The following is a 20598-nucleotide window of genomic DNA, read 5'->3' on the forward strand; positions in this document are numbered from 1 at the left end:
TTATATTGTTTTTGTCATACTGCAGTAAAAACAGTAGTTTTTAATGCATGCGTTGCGGGTCTAAAGTAGCATTTTTAATATTTAGGGAGTAAAAATCGTGTTTAGCCTCTATGAAGTAAAAATCTGCTGTTGTCAACTCAGTTGTAAATTTCGATTATAAACGATTGCATGTATCGAAAATATGTATCGATTCGTGCTTCGTAATCATTTTAACATACGGTCTACAGTCTCTTCCCGTAGCATTTTAGCATTGCAGATACATTAATCCATCCCCAAACTCAACACTGCTCACCTTTACTACTTCCTTCACCACCCCCTATGTCGTGGACTTCTTTCCCTCTCTTCCCATAGCATTTTAGGATTGAAGATACATTAATGTAATTGCCAAATCAGTTCCCACACTCTGCACTGCTAGCCTTACTACTTCCTTCACCATTTACTACGTCATAGACCTGTTTCCTTCCTTTCTCATAGCATTTAAGTATTACAGAATCATTTATCTAACTGCCCAAACGGATCTCCCACTCTGCACTGCCAGCCTTTACTACTTCCTTCACCACTTCCTACGTCGTGGGGCCTGTTTCCTTCCCTTCTCATTGTATTTTAGTATTTAAGATACATTAATCTAACTGCCACAGACGGATCTCACACTATGCTGATGCTCATACTTTACTACTTCCTAAGCCACTTCCTACGTCGTGGACCTGTATTCATCACTTTCCATAGCATTTTAGTATTATAGATACGATAATCTAATTGCCACAAACATCCCCACACTCCGTACTGCTAGCCTTTACTATTTCTTTCGCAATTTCCTATGTCGTGGGCATGCTTCCATCCCTTCTCATAGCATTTCAGCATTGCAGATACATTCAAACTGCTACAAACGGTTTCCAGTTCCCACACTCCACACTGCTCATCTTACTACTTCTTTTACCTCTTCCTACGTCGCAGATCTGTTTCCCTCTCTTCCCATTGCATTTTAAGATTGTAAATACCTAAATCTAATCGTCATAAACAGATCCCACACTCCGAACAACTCGCCTTTACTACTTCCTTCACCACTTCCTACGTCGCGGACCTGTTTTACTCCCTTCCCATAGCATTTTAGGATTGCAGATACCTTAATCTAATCGTCACAAACAGTTCCCACAGTCTGGACTGCTTGCCTTTACCACTTCCTACATCGCGAATCTGTTTCCCTCCCTTTCCGTAGCATTTTAGGATTGCAGATATCTTAATCTAATCGTCATTAACAGATCCCACACCCCGAACAGCTCGCCTTTACTACTTCCTTTACCACTTCCTACGTCGCGGTCTTGTTTCCTTCCCTTCCAATAGCATTTTAGGATTGCAGATACCTTGTTATAATCGTCATAAACAGTTTCCACACTCCAGACTGCTCACCTTTATTACTTCCTTCACCACTTCCTACGTCGTGGACCTGTTTTCCTCCATTCCCATAGAATTTTAGGATTGCAGATACCTTAATCTAATCGTCATAAACAGTTCCCACACTGCCTTGACTACTTCATTCACCACTTCCTACGTCAAGGTCCTGTTTTCCTCCATTCCAATAGCATTTTAGGATTGCAGATACCTTAATCTAATCGTCATAAGCAGTTTCCACCCTCCAGACTGCTCGCATTTACTACTTCCTTCACCACGACCCGTTTTCCTCCCGTCCTACAGAATTTTAGGAACGCAGATACCTTAATATAATCGTCATAAACATTTTCCACACACCAGACTGCTCACCTTTACTAATTCTTTCACCACGACCTGTTTTCCTCCCTTCCCATAGAACTTTAGGAATGCAGACACCTTAATATAATCGTCATAAACAGTTTCCACACTCCAGACTGCTCGCCTTTACTACTTCCTTCACCACTTCCTACGTCGCGGACCTGTTTTCCTCCCTTCCCATAGAATTTTAGGAATGCAGATACCTTAATATAATCGTCATAAACAGTTTCCACACTCCAGACTGCTCGCCTTTACTACTTCCTTAACCACTTCATACGCCACGGAACTCAAGCTATTGTCGTCATTTGATTATATTTATGATCCATACCGTTTCTGTTCTAATATCTGTGGAATAATGCTATAAGCTTTTTCTTTATCTACTGCATTCAAAAGTCAACAGCTGATCATATGTCTTTCTTTATGTGTCAAATACTGCTTCCATAAGGATTACATTGAAACTTTGAGACCCAGTGGGGCGGATTCCTGAGAGACTTTTTTAACGCCGACTTTTTTGTTTTGTTTTTTGTTGGCACTCACCGATATGGTCTTTTTCACCATGCAAAATTTGAAAACGATTGATTCAGCCGTCTAAGAGGAGTTTGCGTATTACGAAATGCATAAGAGTCGACGTTTAAGAGCTTCGCTCGCTCCGCTCAACAAACAAACTAACTAAACACACAAACTTTCAAAATATAAGTAAGATTATAACTTACCAATAATAAGAATAAGGTCAGTCGTGATAAAGCTATTAGCGGCGATGTGAACATCATACTTGCCTTGCTCCAACCAAACTAATTTGGAAAACCATCTGGCTATTAATTTGTCACATGACAAATTCTGATCGATGGTTACAAAATGCTGCAAGTTTACATGTTGATTTTTACCGATAATTGTGTTCACGAGCCACAAATTAAGCAAACAAGCGACATATGTAAAACATATTTTGCCCTACATACGTTTGGGTATTTTACAATTATAAGACTGCTGAAGTTGTGACTTCGCTACAACTACTCCCTGGGAAAACCTACATAAAGTTTTCAATAAAAATACTATTTCTGTTGTCATTGGCGGTTCATATATACCCTAAACAAAATTTACCAATGGTACAGTTAGTTTTCTCTTGAATTTTATTAAAAAGTATTACAGTAGACTCAGTGCCGGATTTACCACTAGGCCGATTAGGCCGCGGCCTAGGGCCGCAAGCAGAAGGGGGCCGCAGAGGATTAAGAAAAACATTTTTTAGATAAAAAATATTTTTTTTTACCACCAGTTTGCAGCGATCACAGGTGACCATAATGATGTCTCCGTGGACCAAGGGAGATGTTCACGATTTTGCCACGGCCGCGGGTGTCGGCACAGAAAACATACTACTATAACCTTATAGTATAAGGTTATATTAGTATGTTTTCTGTGGTGACGGCGATGTGTCCTCATGATCGCAGCCCGCGAGAGACGTTCAAGAATTAGCCGCTGTCACGAGTGTCGATGATGTTGTCCCCGTGATTGCGGCTCACGGGAGTTGTTCACGATTTCGGCACGACCGCGGGGGACAATTATGATGTCGTCATGATCGCAGTCCACCGGAGATGTTTTAACACGACTTTGCCGCGATCGCGAGTGTCGATGATGATGTCCCCGTGATTGTGGCCCGCGGGAGATGTTCACGATTTTACTGTGGTCGCGGGTGACGGTGATGATGTCCTCAAGGTCACAGCCTCAAGGTCGTGACTGTTGAGGATTATGTCCCTTTGTTGCAGCCCACGGGGGATGTTTACGATTTTGCCGCGGTCACGGATACCTATGATGGATTTGTCTTGGTTTAGGAGAGATGTCCACGATTTCATCCACGATCATGGGTGTCGATAATGATGTCCTCTAGATGCATAGGAGATATTCACGATTACTTCCGCTATCTCAAGGAATTTCCACCACAGGGGGAGGGCCGCTCAAGTAATTTGGCCTAGGGCCGCAAGTACCCTAAATCCGGCACTGAGTAGACTCCCTCTTATCCGGACTCCTCGGGACCCGAGGCCAGTCCAGATAACGGGTTTTCCGGTTAAACCAACGTCCCCAAAAATTAGTTTGTTTACTGTGATATTCGACTTAAATTTAGGAGAGCATTGTATTTAGACACGTGATCACTGGTCTCAAATTTTTCCCACGAGAACACTCGTTTTAGTAATGTCCACTTCCTGCCGATCTAGTCCGGTTAAACCAATGTGCTGATAAAAATTGTCCGGTTAAAGAGATGTCATTTCCGCCGAGTGTAGTCCGGTTAAAAGGTGTCCGGATAAGAGGGAGTCCGTAGATAGTCTATCTTAAAGTAGTGTAACACAACAACCTTTATTTTGAGACATGATGTTCTCTGTCACTGTCTCGGCTCCTAATTTGATATTATAGTTGATTTATGCTGCCCTTCTTTTTAATATTCTTATGCTAAAGTTAAATAATAATAATAATAAAATAAATTTCAAATGTGTTTTTGATATTGCGGCTTTTATTTGGTACAATTTCAGAAGAAATTCCTAAAATGTAATAAAGTACGTACGGTACTTCAAGCACTTGTACAATATGTTTTTAACTGCTTTTTACTGATTTATCTATTTATACAGGGTGCGACAAAAAAACCGATCTATTTTCTGCAGAGCACTGTTCAGCGACAGGTCGTCCAAGAGTGGTGGGAGTAGGCTCGTTGTAAAGCCTACACGATACCATATTTTGTAGTCATAGAGCAGTGGTTGCCGGAGCTAGTGCGGTGGTTATAGAGTCGTTTTTATAAAATAGTGAATTCATTTATTGCTACTCAGCGGCAGTTTCATGCATACTTTCAATTAAGGCGACATGGAGAAGTTCCGTTGCGTAGCACAATAATGCAGTGGGTTACTTACTTTAGGACAACGGCTTCTGCGTTGAAAAGGAAGCTGACAGGCCTTCCAAAGTCAGAGCGGACGCCAGACAACAAACATTTGATAGAGTTCGTGCTGCTGTGGAAAAGAGTCCTTGTAGGCCCGCCCGAAAACAAGCAGCTGCCTTGAACATGTCTGACCGCTAAGTTATACAAATTTTGAGGCTAATTTTCATCCCTAGGGATTAGAATAATAATCTGTATAATTTGGTAATCGTCCATACAGATAATCAGAACGGAACTTCTCTATGTCGACCTAATTGAATAAAAGCACGGAACTGCCGCTGAGTTGCAATGACTAAATCATTACTTTTAAAAACGACTCGATAACAACCGCACATAGCTGATACGACCACTGCTCTATGACTAAAAAAATGGCATTGCATAGGTTTTCCTACTCCCCCCACCCTCAGACGACCTGTCGCTGAACAGTGCGCTGCAGAAAATGGGTCGGTTTTTTTGTCGCACCCTGTAAAAATATACTGCTATAAAGCTTTGTAATGAAATAGCAAATTTAGTAATCGTGGTAAAATGGAAACTGCCTAGTTTTGAGATGCAAAAATGAGGAAGAAGTAAATTTTCACAGTTCTGACTTTAAACATATTTTACTCTAAAACTGTGTGTGATAGAAAAGCACTTGAAACACAAATTTTGTAGATAATTCAATTCCACACAAATGGTTTTCCATCAGATTTAAGATCCAAGCATTCATTCAGCTTATACGGGCCAAAATATAAAGTCTTACATAGTCTAATTTCACCAGAAATAGCTCTAACCCCCCTAAACCCCCTTAAATTTAGAATTTCGCAAAACACTGTTTTATTGCACATCTACACCATATAGGGACTCCAAAATTCCAGAATGATTTTGCACATCATTTTCCCCTAATACATTTAAAGCGAGTTACATATATGAGCCAACTAGGCAAATACATAAGCATTCAAATAAAAAATAAAACAAAATTTCACGTTCTAAAACTAAAATAAACTGATAAAACAAAATCAAAATTAAAAATAAACATTTAATTTTCATTAATATTTACAGAGTACAAATGGCAAGCAGGGAGGAGAGTGAATCGGCAAAAAACTCATCAATTGATTAGAAAGCCATGTCCTTTAGCCAGCGCACCAAGACACGTTCAAAGCGGTTTTTCTCAAGCAGCCTAACTCTAGTTGGAAGCTTATTGTACATCTTCAACGCCAAGTCCGGGAAGTGCTTTGAGGTCTTAACTAGCCTGCGTCTCGGGATGTCCAGATTAGATCTGCTTCTTACGTATTGGTCATGTATTTCGCTTCTGTGGTGAAGGAGGCCTCATGTCGCTTAACATAAACCAGCGAAACCAGGATGTAGTTAGACAGTACGGTGAGTATGCCCAAACTCCGAAACAGAGGGGCCGGCAGTGATCTAGGTAATCACTAGAGGTGATAATTCTCACCGCTGCCTTCTCCAGCAAAAGCAGTCTGTAGCACTCTGTAGCACATATAACTCTACAATTGCCAAGTCCAAGCCATCTCCGATGACGCGATAACGTTCATTTTTCACCACCAACTCATCTGAAATACAACCAGTAGGATTACGGCTACCACGCGGTCACAACATTCACAGAGCAGTTGAAAGGGGCGGGGTCAATCTCTGGTTAGAATTATTGAGAAAAAATCTAAAATAGGTACCTAACTGCCGTAGAAAAAGACAAAATTAAGAAAGTGTATAGATCCACTGACGTAGGTTTTAAAACCTAAGTTTCTTGTGTGTGCTGTATCATTGTGTTTGCACATTGCATTAAAAAAAAACAATAAAGATTTCTTAAAAGGAAAAAAAATATATGTACAGCTTTATTATAGTAATATGTGCTACGAATGTTATCTTGAAAAGGATTCTGAACAGCAACATTGTTGTCAAATTGATTGTAAACTTGAATCGGTTACGTTAAAACCAATGGTGATACATAAATTTCTAAACAAGGGCTGTCAGTTTGTTTTTAAACATTTGTAGAAAAAAGTTTGGAAAACATTGCTATATGGTGCACATAACAATTTTGTTTGCTAGTAAACCAAAAGACTTACTAGAAAAATACTCATCAAAATGAAATGTTAAGCTGGGTTTTCCTAGACGCGGAGTCGGCCAGCGGAGAGCGGACAACGGAGAGCGGAATTGAAATTAACATGGCATCCCGCTCCGCTGCTAGGAAAACAGTAACATTAAATTACCTAAGACAAGCTGAGTCCGCTCTCCGTTGTCCGCTCTCCGCTGGCCGACTCCGCGTCTAGGAAAACCCAGCTTTAGAAATCACTGATTAAAATGATGGCAACAACAGTTTTGTTTGCAATTACAAAATAACTTTATATTGTAGAAAAATACTCTGTGAAATGATTGAAATCAATGCAAGAAGGAGTCTTTAAGATGGCTTAGCATACAAGTAAAATTACGTTAAATATTATGTTGTCAACTACGGCTAAATACGTAATTTAAAATAATTCAAAATATTTTTTTTTATTCACTATAATATTGATCATTTATCATTTGAACTCAAAACTTTAGATGTGAAATGATACAGTTGTTTAATTTCTATCCAAATAATTAGAAACAGGCTAATGTCAAAGTAAATAAAAGCCAAGGTTAAAGTAAACCAGGTTAGATAAATCAACAAAATATAAACTTGCATCATCTGTAACTATCCATCAAAAATTGTCATATGGCAAGTTTTAATGGCCAGATGGTTTTACAAATCATAGTTTAGTTGGAGCAAGGCAAGTATGGTCACACGGCTACTCCTAGTTTTATCCCAACTGGCCTTGTTCTTATCATTGGTGAGTTTTAATAGAAAAACAACTAGCTTTGATTCAAATAACTTCCATCTGATAAAAAAATAACAATTAATTCATATTGTATACAGAGTACTACAGCCAAACTCCCAAAATATTATAATGGGTAAAAAAAAAAGAAATCAAGAATAACATTTTTTGAAAAATAATTCTTTGATAGAAAACGTTAAAAAATAAATGACAACCAACCTAACAAAAAAATAATCGAGACACCCAAAAAATGTTGGTTCATAAACAATCCAACAATATAAAATCAAACATCTGATAAAAGACATAGAAAAACGATAACATAGTAACAATAACAATAGTATAATAAAAATATAAATAGGTAGTTTAATAGTGTGTGTGATTGTATATTATTGTTGGTTTAATTATGTTTCTTTAATTGCAAAATTGTATAGTATTTAAAATAAATATCTTTCAAATTATTAAAGGTACTGTATCTTTATAACATTTTATATGTAATTTAAAGTAGCAATGAACTATTAAAAAAAAAAATGTGTTTTCGAAATGAGAGCAATTTGAACTTTTATAAATAAAGATGAGTTAATATCAATCAATCAATCAATTATTGAGATGGGGACGCCACCTAGGTGCGTATTTTAACCCAAATATATTTTTTATTACGTAAAATACACTGCTTTGTAATGAAGTAGAAAGTTTGGTAATCGTGGTTAAATGGGAACTGCCATGTTTAGAGGTGCAAACATGAGGAAAAAGTCAATTTTCACAGTTTTTACTTTAAACATATTTTACTCTAAACCCTCCTTTTGTGTTACTTGAGGGGCATCAAAAATATAATCTATATATATATAAGGCAAAGCCCTCACTGACTGACTCACTCACTCACTCACTCATCACTAATTCTCCCACTTCTCATTTACCGGTACCTAGGAGGCTGAAATTTGGTACACTGATTCTTTAGGCATTAAATAGGAAAACTAAGTTGTTTTTATTCTGATCGGACTCTCGGGCTCCGCCCCAGTGGCTCTCGAGTTTCCCATGTTAACCTTATGAGTACTCATATTTAAATGGAATTAATGAATCTTAACAGCTGTTTCAATTAAACAAGTTGGTTCTGTTCTATGATGTGCAATAGCATTAAAGTTACAAGAATTACCAACAGGGTGCAGCACTATTATTTTTTTTATTTATGACAACAGCTAATTTGCAACCAAAAGGCGAATGAGCGTAGTGAACGAACTTCAACCTGGAGGCGAGTTAGCGTAGCGAACGAGCTAACCTGAAGGCAAGTCAGCGCAGCGAACGAGCTCCAACCTAAAGGTGAGTGAGCGTAGCGAACGAACTTCAACCAGGACGTGATTGAGTCATGCGAACAAGCTCACTTATGAAGTAAAACGGGGCAAAGCCCGCGGGTACAGCTAGTTGTTCATAAACAAACTTCAAAATTATGTCTCTAAACTGGGGTCTCAAATTTGATTTTGTCAGCTGATTCATTTCTTCTAGTGAATTGAACAACATTGGATACTACTTACATGATCATAACCCTTATTTTAAATTCTGAAAAAACTAAGTTCATAACGTCTAAAACACCACAAAAACGGAAAATCTTCAGATCTAACACTAGCATATAAATACAAAACATCATTAGGGAAAGTACAGTGGTGGATTAATGACCTCAGCGGCCCCTGGGCACATGTAAACTTGCCCCCCCCCCCCATGGGCGTCATTTCAGACTTTTAACTGGGGTAGCAAGATCTACCAGGGGGTCTGTTACCATCTGTACTATCTGTCTGTACCATCTGATCATAGTAGTAGTATCTTTAAGTGTAGCCAACTTATTTTAAAGCATGCACGTATTACATGCCTAATAAAAGCACACCGTTTTCTGTTGTAAGGTTGGAATATTGGAGTGCGGCAAAAGTAAAATGAGTGCAGCAAAAGTAAAATGAGTGTGGTAAAAGTAAGTAAATGCAGCAATTAGCTACTTTGCCTGCTATAATCAGTACTAGAAAGCCCGCTTTGTCAGTTAACTGTAGGAAAAGTTAATTGCTTACTTTAATGGTACTTACATACTTAACTATACTTTATCATACTTTATTATACTTAATTTCATACAGATACAATTAATATTTGGTGTTTTTGGTCTGTCACCGTCAAAAAGGTTAATTTGGTCCTAGGTCTAGGTCTACCATGAGACCTGCGGTTATAACGTATTCCTTCTATGCCCTGCATACAAGACAATAATGAACATAGGAAAGGCATAAATATTCCATAGATGGAAAATTTGCTAAACTCAAACATTTTACAGGCAGGGAAGATAAAAGGAGACCATACCGATGTCAAAGGTGAAAAACCAGCAAGTGGGAAAGCATTTGAATTGAAGAATGGAGTTATCGCACATTTGTTCACGTGGCGGTGGTCAGATATTGCCGATGAATGTGAGCAGTTTTTGTCCAAAAAAGGGTTTGATGGTGTCCAAGTAAGTATCTAATACTAACCTATTTTCATAACTTATTTTGATAAAAATATCAAACGAAAACATGTTTATTTTCGAATACCAAAACCTATTAATAGATACTCTTTTTGTTTGACTAATAGCATATAAAAAGAGCAAATAATTCTCTCTATCCCTTTAATTAGTGTCTCCACCATTGTTACAGATCTCTCCTCCTGCAGAGCACGTTAAGTCAAATGGACTCTGGGCTAGGTACCAAGTAGTCTCATATCAGCTGGCCAGCAATTCAGGGAGTGAAAATCAGCTGAGAGATATGGTTAAAAGGTGTAACAATGTTGGTGTTAGGTCAGTATTTGCTAGTTTAAAAACAGTCCTTAAACTAAACATTTAAGACTTTCTTCAATAAATAACATTCAAATAAACAAATTATTCTGGCATTGAATGAATTCCAAAGGCATTTGGCAACACAAGAACTTTGGCAATTACAAATACAGTAAGAGAACAGGGATTTCATCTTGGATTCCGGTTAAAACTCTACTTCAAAACAGGAAGTTAAGGAGATTCACAATTAGGTTTTTGAAACAAGAACGTCTAAAGGATGCCCCCTCTCCTTAGAATTTGATATCAATACCTTCAAATACATCCTTTGAACTTCATTGAATCTCTGATAAATATTGGTCCTTTGGCTTTGCCTTTGCTATAAGTGGCAATCCTTGATAAGTTCAATGGAACATTCATCAAAGGAGCTGGAACTGTTGGGGCATTTTTAATCACAATTCCGTCCACAACAGTAACACCATGTTAGTTTCACGTTAAAATAAAGGATTGTATTTACTATTTCTACCATTTAAACAAATATATATCAACTACCTGGGATTTTAATATTGTTGATCTTTGTAATAACATTATTATTCAAAGAGACCAGGTAGATGGACAAAGATTAATGAAATGAGTTTACTGTATGAAAATAGAAAAACAATAAATTTCTATTTGTTTATACAGGGTTTTTGCCGATGTTGTATTAACCCACATGACAGATATAACGGAAAGACGTGTTGGCGTGGCAGGTACATCTTTTTACCCTGAAGACAAGTATTACCCGGGTGTACCATACACAAAAGAAGATTTCTATCCACCCTGTACAATAACTGACCCGTCTGATGCAAAACAGGTATGTTTAGGGCTTGTGAGTAGGAAGTATTGTGACACTATGGTACATCAAGTAATCATCAGTACCGCTCCTTTCACACTACAGGGTTTGTGCCGTCACAAATCGTTCGGTTTTACACAGTGTCTATGTTTCTTTCACATTATACGTTTTATGAGATGAATGTGTTTACAATATCACAAACATAAATAGTGTCCAATTGACAAGCCAGATTGTAAACAATAAACAGCTGATTTATTTGCTCTGGTTGGTGGTCTCCCGAGTTTCGACAAAAACGATACAGTCTTAAAGCTTGCATTGAACTACATGCGCCACTTGCGTACGGTGCGACAACGTCATTGGCAGTAGACGGCTACAAGACAGCATGGTTTTCTACCATCGTAGTGCGAAGCTCTCATGCTCTTCATGACACCATTGATAAAAATTTAACCTTATATGACTATAGTCAATGATTTAACCATATGGCAAAAACTGTACGGTGTTAAAGGAAAGTCAATAGAGGGATATCAGAGATATATGTCTATTTGTGTATTTATACCATCATTAATTTGTCGGATGAATATAGTCTAAGGCACTTTTAAATCTAGATGTCTTAGATTAAAAAACAAATGTTTTGAAATAACAAGGCAAAATAACATCATAATAATTAGTTGTAATAGGGATAAAAATATAGAAGTAAACGTACAATGTCATTGAAAAACAAAATGTTTCAAAATAATCTTCCAAAGATAGAATTGCCTTCTCCAATAGCAGTGTTATCAAATATTTTTTTATTTGGCTTACTAGTAAATTTATTTTATCTTTAATGGCAGTTTATTGTAAATTTTGGGCTCCATGTATATATGAAAGACTATTTCTATTAACCACCAATCAATCAATTTATTTATAATACTTCCAATAAAATGCTCGTATTGCTAAATTTGAGGTAAAGATAATTTATATTTTTATACAAAATATTTATTTTTATACCTCTTATATAAATATTCATATAGACTGACTTTTGTTTTTGCTGGTGTAGATACGAGAGTGTCAAGATGATGAACTGAATGACTTGAACCATTCTCGTGAATCAGTAAGGGAGAAGATTGTGCATCATTTGAACCACTTGATAGAAATCGGGGTAGCTGGTTTTAGGTAAAAACTGCTTTTACTTATAGTTTTCACATGTATTTGTGTATATTTTCATGATTTTAATATCATTTTATGTTACACATAGCACTGTCAATGTGCCATATATCTGTATACTTTTATGTTTTTAATATGATCCCACGATACATAGCACTGTGAATGTGCTTGTGCCAAGTTTGCTGAACTGTGAAGTTTGTTGTGTTGTTGCCAAGTGAAGTGTGCTTGGACACACCAAGTTTGAAGTTGGTGCCTCAAGTAGTTCCAAAGTCATGGAAAGCTGTAAAAAATACATACACACTGACAGACGGAAAACAAAGCAAGATAGGGCATATTATATTTGTATATACAAGAAGTTAAGTTACCTTGATTCTGTCCAAGTAAACCTTTAAGTTGTCATTAGTGCGACCGGTTTCGATGTCTTTGATGGTATCATTGTCCAGCTAGACTTAAAATCGCTCCTAAGAGGTCGTCATGAGTCTTGAAAAACACATAACACGTACACAAACAAAAGACGATAAAACGGGTGGCCACACAACTAATTTACAACACGGCAGCGGGTAGGTCTAGACTGACACCGTGTCTTTCTAGCCTCACCTTCCCCCTCAAGTTATCAGCTGTTAATAATATCTCTGTTTAAGGCTGCCTCATAAATTATATTGGATTCAAATGAGGATTTATATTCTTCAATGGTATCTAAACATCTTCCTCTTATGGACCTTAGAACCTCTAGATTAGTGTTGATATCTGTGTATTCGTGGTTGTTATTAATAAAATGTTCAGCAAATGCAGAATTAGGTTGGTTAATAGATGGTTTCGGGAGATTTTCTTTCTCTCTCTCCTAAAGGAAGAGGAAGATTGAAGAATTTGAAATTTACAAGGCCGGCAAAAAAAAAAAAAAAACACCCCCAATACATCTTGAATGATAAATCCTCATTTGAATCCAATATAATTCATGAGGCAGCCTTAAACATTGACGAGATATTATCAGCAGCTGATAACTCGAGGGGGAAGGTGGGGAGAGGAAGACATGGCGCTGCATGGGTCTAGACCTACACCCTGTACCCGCCGCCGTGTTGTAAATTAGTTGTGTGGCCATGCATTTTATCGTCTTTTGTTTGTGTACGTGTTATGTGTTTTTCATGACTCACCTCTTAGGAGCGATTTTACGTCTAGCTTGACAATGATGCCATCATAGACATCGAAACCACTAATGTCGACTTAAAGACGACTTGGACAGAATCAAGGTAACTTAACCTCTTGTATACAATTTATGGAGTAATCCGGAAGGCAAAGATGATATTTTTGGTTTGTTTTAACCTAAGGAACATGCCCACGGAGTTTCGGGAGAGAGTTTCGAACCACCCTCTATATACTACAGTATATATTTACACATATCAGTTACAGAAATGCACTTACTGTATTAAGGCTAGGAAAAGTTATGCGAGTTTTTACAAAATCTAAATTCTGTTTAATAAGCTATATCACACGGAGCATAGGCCAACTGTAGTAGTCTCTAGTTTAATAATTCTGGGCATAATCAGAGCTATTCATAAACATTTTTACTTAAAACATATGTTTCTTCATTTTAAATGATGTAGTTATTTACAAATTTTTCAGGATAAATTTTGCCGATATAATGTATCCTGATAACTTGTCAGTGATCTACCAAAGACTGGATTATCTCAACACAGAACACGGCTTCCCTGCAGAAACTAGACCTCTGATATTCCATGAAGTCTATACTTTTGGTTTGTAAGATGCTGTTTGAAATTTAATTACAACTAATAGTCAATCAAATTTCACATAGGGGATGGATGCACTATTACCCTAGGTTATCAATATGGTCTCAATATATGGTAAATGGTAAATATATGGTCTCTTGGTAAAACCTAGACCCGAAATTGATTTCCTTTTTTTGTTTTGAGGTCCTTATAGAAGCCAAAAACTCCATCCGTTCAAATTCATCACACCCCATTTGTTTTTTTGTATACAGGGTGAATTTTAAATGAGTTCCCCCCCTACTTTTTTCTGCATTTCTTAAGATATCATCTCCGGACCACGTCAGATCATTGTTGAGTAGTAAGTACTTCATTTTGACTGGGTATACATTTTTTGCCGCCATCTTGGATCCGCCATATTGGATACAAAGTTTTTTTTTCAAATGTAAAGGTAGGGTTGTGACCCATTATTTCAAACCAGAATTTTACGCTGATTACAATGCCGCAATTACTTTTTAAAAATCTTGATCCGTTCTAAAGTTATGAGGACTTTTTATAACTTAATTTTTAGCGCATTTTAACATTGTGCATTTACAAACTAAGACCATAATCTCAAAATAGTGCTAGATAAAGATAAGTATACACCACCATTCATTGCCAACATATTTTCACTTGGTTATGACGGATGTAGTTTTTCAGCCGCCATCTTGGATCCGCCATTTTGAAATGTGATCAATTAATTGAAATATGAAGGTGGTGTTGTGACCCATCATTTTGAACTACTTTTTTATACTGGACTCAATGCTGCAATCCGTTTTTGGTTATCAAGCTGTCTCGATGAAATATTAAAATAGTCTTATTTAAAATTTCAATATTTCAAAAACCAAAGATGCAAATGAAAAACGGATTGCGGCATTGAGTTCAGCATAAAAAGGTAGCTCAAAATGATAGGTCACAACACCACCTTCATATTTAAATTAATTGATCACATTTCAAAATGGCGGATCCAAGATGGCGGCTGAAAAAACTACATCCGTCATAACCAAGTGAAAATATGTCGGCAATGAATGGTGGTGTATACTTATCTTTATCTAGCACTATTTTGAGATTATGGTCTTAGTTTGTAAATGCACAATGTTAAAATGCGCTAAAAATTAAGTTATAAAAAGTCCTCATAACTTTAGAACGGATCAAGATTTTTAAAAAGTAATTGCGGCATTGTAATCAGCGTAAAATTCTGGTTTGAAATAATGGGTCACAACCCTACCTTTACATTTGAAAAAAAACTTTGTATCCAATATGGCGGATCCAAGATGGCGGCCAAAAATGTATACCCAGTCAAAATGAAGTACTTACTACTCAACAATGATCTGACGTGGTCCGGAGATGATATCTTAAGAAATGTAGAAAAAAGTAGGGGGGGAACTCATTTAAAATTCACCCTGTATATATATATATATATATATATATATATACAAAAAAACAAATGTCCCCTTACCACAATAACTCGAGCAAAGAAACATTAGACTTTATGAAATTTGGTACAAGTAAAAATACGTTAATTCAAACGAGTTTTGTGAACAAGCATGATCAGGCTATGGGAAGTGAAAAAAATCATCTACACAGTCAAAGTTAGGGAACAGTTAGTTAGTTTGGAACATGGGATTATGGGGGTTTTCTGGGATAAAAATTGAGTTTTCCCAATTTTTTATTTTATATTTGACCACTGTCCACTGTAATACTGTAGATGAATGCCACCTTCAACGAGAGCAGATGTGAAAATCAACTGATATTATGATGATGTGTTCACAGATGATGAGGGGCCAATAAAGTATGAGGAGTACACCCCACTAGGATTAGTCCTGGACTTTACGTTTGGCCTTCAGTTGGGGAAGTTTTTTCAAGGCAAACAAAATCTCAAAGATCTTCAGAACTTTGGTTTGTTTGGTTTAGTCTTTATAATAGTTTGTTCAAATACTTATATTGTTAGGTTATATGTTAAAATCTTGGGGGAGCGAGCTGGTCTAGTGGTTAGAGCACGGGACTTCAATCCATGAAGTCCCGGGTTCTAATTCCGCCATATCACCAATGGGTTTTTGCTTGTTTCAAACAAACTTGGAAAATTTATTTATTTCATAGTCAACTATCAACATTTCACAAAAAAAATCTATTACCTTCTCTATAGTGGGAAATCTATGTATTGGTTAAATTTTAAATAGGGAATAAAATATGACATTTAAAGAAAGATATTAATAAAAATCCAATCCGGTCAAATTGGAATTCGCTTTGTCTGCAGTTTTGCTGCCAGGACGGTATTTTGGAAATTTTCACTGATGAATTAAATTATTAAAAAAAAAATTGTTTCTACCTCCTTGTTGTTTTCAATGCTAAATATTTATGTTATTTTATAATAAAAAATATATTAAGTTTGAGTATAGTCACACCAAGTTATTTAAAACATTTTTCAATTTCATTGTTTGTTTTATTTTAAACCAGGCTCAGAAGGAATTATCCTGCCAAAACAACAGCGTGTTGTGTTTGTTGAAAATCATATCACGGAACGATTACCACTATTATCAGTAGACTTGTTTCTAAGCTACAACAAACCAAAAGCGTACAAGGTTAGTGTGTACTGTGTTGTTATTTTATTCTGCTATTAATTTAAGGTAAATTAATTATTTTCTAGTTTTATTTAAGGTAAATGAATTATTTTGTAGTTTTATTTCCTATGTTTTGTTTTTTACTACTTATTAATGGTGTAGTTTGGAAACACTAACCATTATCAAAAAAATGACTAACATATATTATTAAAACACAGGATTCTCGGGAAAAGCAGAGTTGGAGCTATTCGCAACTTGTTCCGCCCTAAATTCCTCGCTGCTTCTTACATACTTTCAATATATGCAATTGTTTGCAATAGAAATTTACAACTAAGTTGACAACAGCTGATTTTTACTCTCTAGGGGCTAAAAACGCTTTTTACTCCCTAGAGAGTAAAAATTCTACTTTATGACTGGCAAAACAAACAAAGAACACACGTTAATATTGTGTAATGGCATTAAGATATAACAGGATCATACAGTATGTATCGAGGTACAAAATTAACTGCTTAATAAGCACTTTCAACTATTCTTATAGAGAACATTTTATGTTATATCTAGTTTTATGCTAAATATTTTACTATTTTTTCTGCCGTCCCATACTAAGACCTTTAATCTGAGCCCTCTTCAAACTTTTTACCACTTGCCAGACACCCACAATTATTTTGACGAACGAATCCTCTTATGAAATTAATAGCTATTTACATTACAAGTGTAGTAAGAGCGTTTTTACATCACACAGGTGAATGTTGTGCAACGAGCGAAGGCGAGTTGCATAATTCAACGAAGTGATGTAAACACGCTCTTGCGTAACGTGTAACGTACAAGATTTTACCTGACCCTACAATATTCAGGAGGTTACGAGCAATATACTTCATTATCAATTTCACTCATCTTCTAACAGTAACGTTCATTTACAAACAAAAGCTAGGTTAGGAAAATTCTTCAAAGCATAACAATAAAATTCAAACACACAGCTGATTTCTAGCGTTGAACGTCGTTGGCTCCATAGAGGTATATTTTTTAAGTTATCCACTCAATGTTATTTAAATGGGTTTCATTACATCACCGAGTGAGTTTTTTTCAACTTTACATCACTTTAGAAGTAAGGAAGTTGTATACATCACGCTTGGGATAGGGAAGTTTAACATGGCGGGTTAGGTAAATATATATATATATATATATTTCTACACTTTAAACTATATATTAAACATCTATTGAAATAAAGAATCCTGCAATAATTATGAGTTTTTTATCCAAAGAACAACCACCATACAATGCTCACAGAGCTTAAACCGAGTGTAAGCACATAAAACGCCAGCTAGATTTCAGATTCCAAAGGGTACACACACACTCTGCGATGTATTGTAAATCAATTTTAAATATTCATAATACTTAGGCAAGATAAACTCTATTTTACAAAGCACTAGTCACTGAAACAGGATCGTATCCAAATTTAAACATCATGCAATTTTATTTAAGAATCTTAATAGCTTACGGTTCTTTTTCCTATTCACAGATGGCAGTGATTTTCATGTTGGCTCATGGAGATGACACTTGCAAGATATTTTCGGGTTACCGGTTCGAAGATGTACGTCAAGGCCCTCCTGATCTGCCTCCTCGTCCTATCAAGAGAAACGTTTGTTCCAACGGTTGGGAGTGTCAACATCGGTGGCGTCAGATATACAATGCAGTGGAATTCCACAATGTTGTCAAAGGTAGAGTGGAACAAAATAAGAAGGATCTGCTGGGAAACTTGTTCAGGTTGTTCCTTAAGAAATGTTATGATATTTTTAGAATTTACGTGCAATTTTAAGACTTTACATTTCCCTTCTAAAACTACTTGTTTAGGAACTACAGGATGCAGAATGTTAACAGCAAGCCACTTTTTCCAAAGATGTAACACGCTGTAGTTCTTAAACAAGTAGCTTTACAAAAAAAAGTGTACAATTAAAGGGGTTTTCAATTGCATTTACATTCCAAAACAATCATAAAATACAAGGTGTTCCATAAGAAATTTTTAAGTTATCTGCCATTTTATAAAAAGTGGAATTCATACCTATGTTTTAACGTCATAAGAATCTATTTCAAGTTCTCAATTTCAATTTAACGTTTTCTCAAAATCTATTAGTTTGAGATACCAATGGTGGGACAGATAAGATAAGATGTTCACCCTGTAGAATATCTTCTTATATGTAGAATATATTCTTATGTAGAATATCTGTAGCAATATCTTCTTAGGTCGAAGCGAACGCAACTTTTACCTAATAAATTAACAATTCAAGGTAATTTTCAATATGAATGGGATTTGTTTGTATTAATTATGGCGCTGTACTGACCTAGCAGTTTGAGCATGGGTCTTCTTCCTTCCAAGGCTAGGGCTTAAACCTCGTTTACACGAGGCAGTAGGCAGGTAGCTTGCCCATAAAATAAACTTTCTACGAGATAATTCAGCAACACAGGCGTTTTGGAACACCACTTAAGCTGTTACTGCATTGGTTCTCCCCGACCAAAGATCTGAACACTTTTTTCCATCACTGAGTAAAATATTCAGATTTTCTTTCATGAGTTTAACATTTTCCTAGGTACGCCAGTGACTAATTGGTGGAGCAATGGGAAAAATCAAATTGCTTTTTGTCGAGGAAACAAAGGATTTGTGGCTTTTAATTTGGACAATGTTGAATTAAACCAGAATCTAAAGGTGAATACATTATTCCGATACAATTACTTATCTCCAACGATTGTATAAGGTTGTTTTTCATTTGTTGCTTACTGAAATGAAATGAAATTTGGTCAAGTCAAAATTGTGGAGATTCAAAATATTATTGTTATGTATTAATAAACTGTATTCTAAAGCACGATGGAATAGTTGTAAAAACTTGGTTGACAATTTGTTTTTATTTTAATAATAATCAAATTTTAAATCAACCAAGGCTGATGGGATTTCTACTCAAAATATTTTTTAATACGTCAGAAACATTCCCCATTTTAAAAGGTTACACGTGAGAATACACGTGAGAACTAGTTTGCTGCTACGGGAAAGTTAATATGGTGTGGTTTTTAGTAAATTGTTAGAATGAAATTCGCCAAAATATCAATAAACAAGCACTATGACAATTTATCCATAAGAATAATAGTGGAATTTTAAATATACAGTTTGATGAAATTTTCTCTGTAACCATCAAGGGTACAATAACGCCAATATTAAATCATTTATTTCTTAACGCCATAAACAAGTTTTCAGAAACAAATTACTTAAATTTTATATTTTACGGTCGAAAAAAAAAACAACTATTTTCACCCCATAAAATCTATAAAACCCTTATCCCACGGTTCAATTATCAAAACAAAAAAGTAAATCAGGCCATCCAAAGAGGTAAATCTGAGCCAAGCAATTCAAGTTCGGTCTCACCAGAGTACCTTAATCTTACAAATCCGTTATAATTCTCTAAGAAAAGCTGAAAGACAGCAATCACTAATTATTGTGTCCAATGTTGAACATTATTATACATAAAATGCATTACTACATATTTATGTTAAAAACCAATATTGATGTTTCAGACATGCCTGCCAGAGGGAGAATATTGTGATATAATATCTGGAGAAGTTACAACTACAGGGTGTTCTGGCAAAACAATAAAAGTTGAAAAAGACGGAAAAGCAAACATAGTTATACCAGAGAACGCAAGTCCTGATGACGGTGTTGTGGCAATCCACATTCAATCTGGAACTGTGTACGGAGATGGGAATCGGAAGAAAACTGAGATGTAATTTCTACAAATGGAAATGTATGAAATAAAAATAAATGACATATGGAATTTATCATTGTTGACTTATTTCTTGAAACTCACTACACAACACTAAGAACACTTTATTGCTTTCCCTTGTAGCAGCAAACATACGTACTTTTAAAACTAATGTTATTTAAATTGGGAATAAATCTTATATGTTTATTAAAAAAGTTAAAAATTTAATCAGGAAAATTAATCTGCTGTAGGTTTGCACAGTTTACTTTTTCCTTATTTAATTTTAGGGAATTTTTCTATAGAGAATTAGCTATTACCATAGGTGGCAAGGTAAGACCTGGAACCG

General features: G+C 35.9%; 1 protein-coding gene across 1 annotated transcript; it reads left to right on the forward strand.

The window, feature by feature from the left end:
- The first annotated feature begins 4616 nt into the window (after window positions 1-4616).
- Window positions 4617-20277, forward strand: LOC129003450 (alpha-amylase-like). Its single transcript, XM_054431745.1, has 11 exons — window positions 4617-4748; window positions 9746-9916; window positions 10098-10237; window positions 10895-11063; window positions 12079-12194; window positions 13806-13936; window positions 15719-15844; window positions 16403-16527; window positions 18026-18224; window positions 19092-19207; window positions 20068-20277. Exons 1-11 carry the CDS (start codon window positions 4617-4619, stop codon window positions 20275-20277), a joined length of 1635 nt encoding a protein of 544 aa, XP_054287720.1.
- Window positions 20278-20598: the final 321 nt, after the last annotated feature.

This window comes from Macrosteles quadrilineatus, unplaced genomic scaffold (assembly GCF_028750875.1).
Source record: "Macrosteles quadrilineatus isolate MER2022 unplaced genomic scaffold, UCM_ALF_1.0 Scaffold_9__3_contigs__length_116548681, whole genome shotgun sequence".
Lineage (NCBI taxonomy): Eukaryota > Metazoa > Arthropoda > Insecta > Hemiptera > Cicadellidae > Macrosteles > Macrosteles quadrilineatus.

What these genes read in the sequence shown, in the direction of transcription:
- LOC129003450 (XM_054431745.1), top strand. Translation starts at nt 4,617, where the DNA reads ATGCAGTGGGTTACTTACTTTAGGACAACGGCTTCTGCGTTGAAAAGG. An exon ending in TGCTGTGGAAAAGAGTCCTT is followed by an intron (nt 4,749 to 9,745) that starts GTAGGCCCGCCC and finishes AACATTTTACAG; the next exon opens with GCAGGGAAGATAAAAGGAGA. An exon ending in TGTAACAATGTTGGTGTTAG is followed by an intron (nt 10,238 to 10,894) that starts GTCAGTATTTGC and finishes TTGTTTATACAG; the next exon opens with GGTTTTTGCCGATGTTGTAT.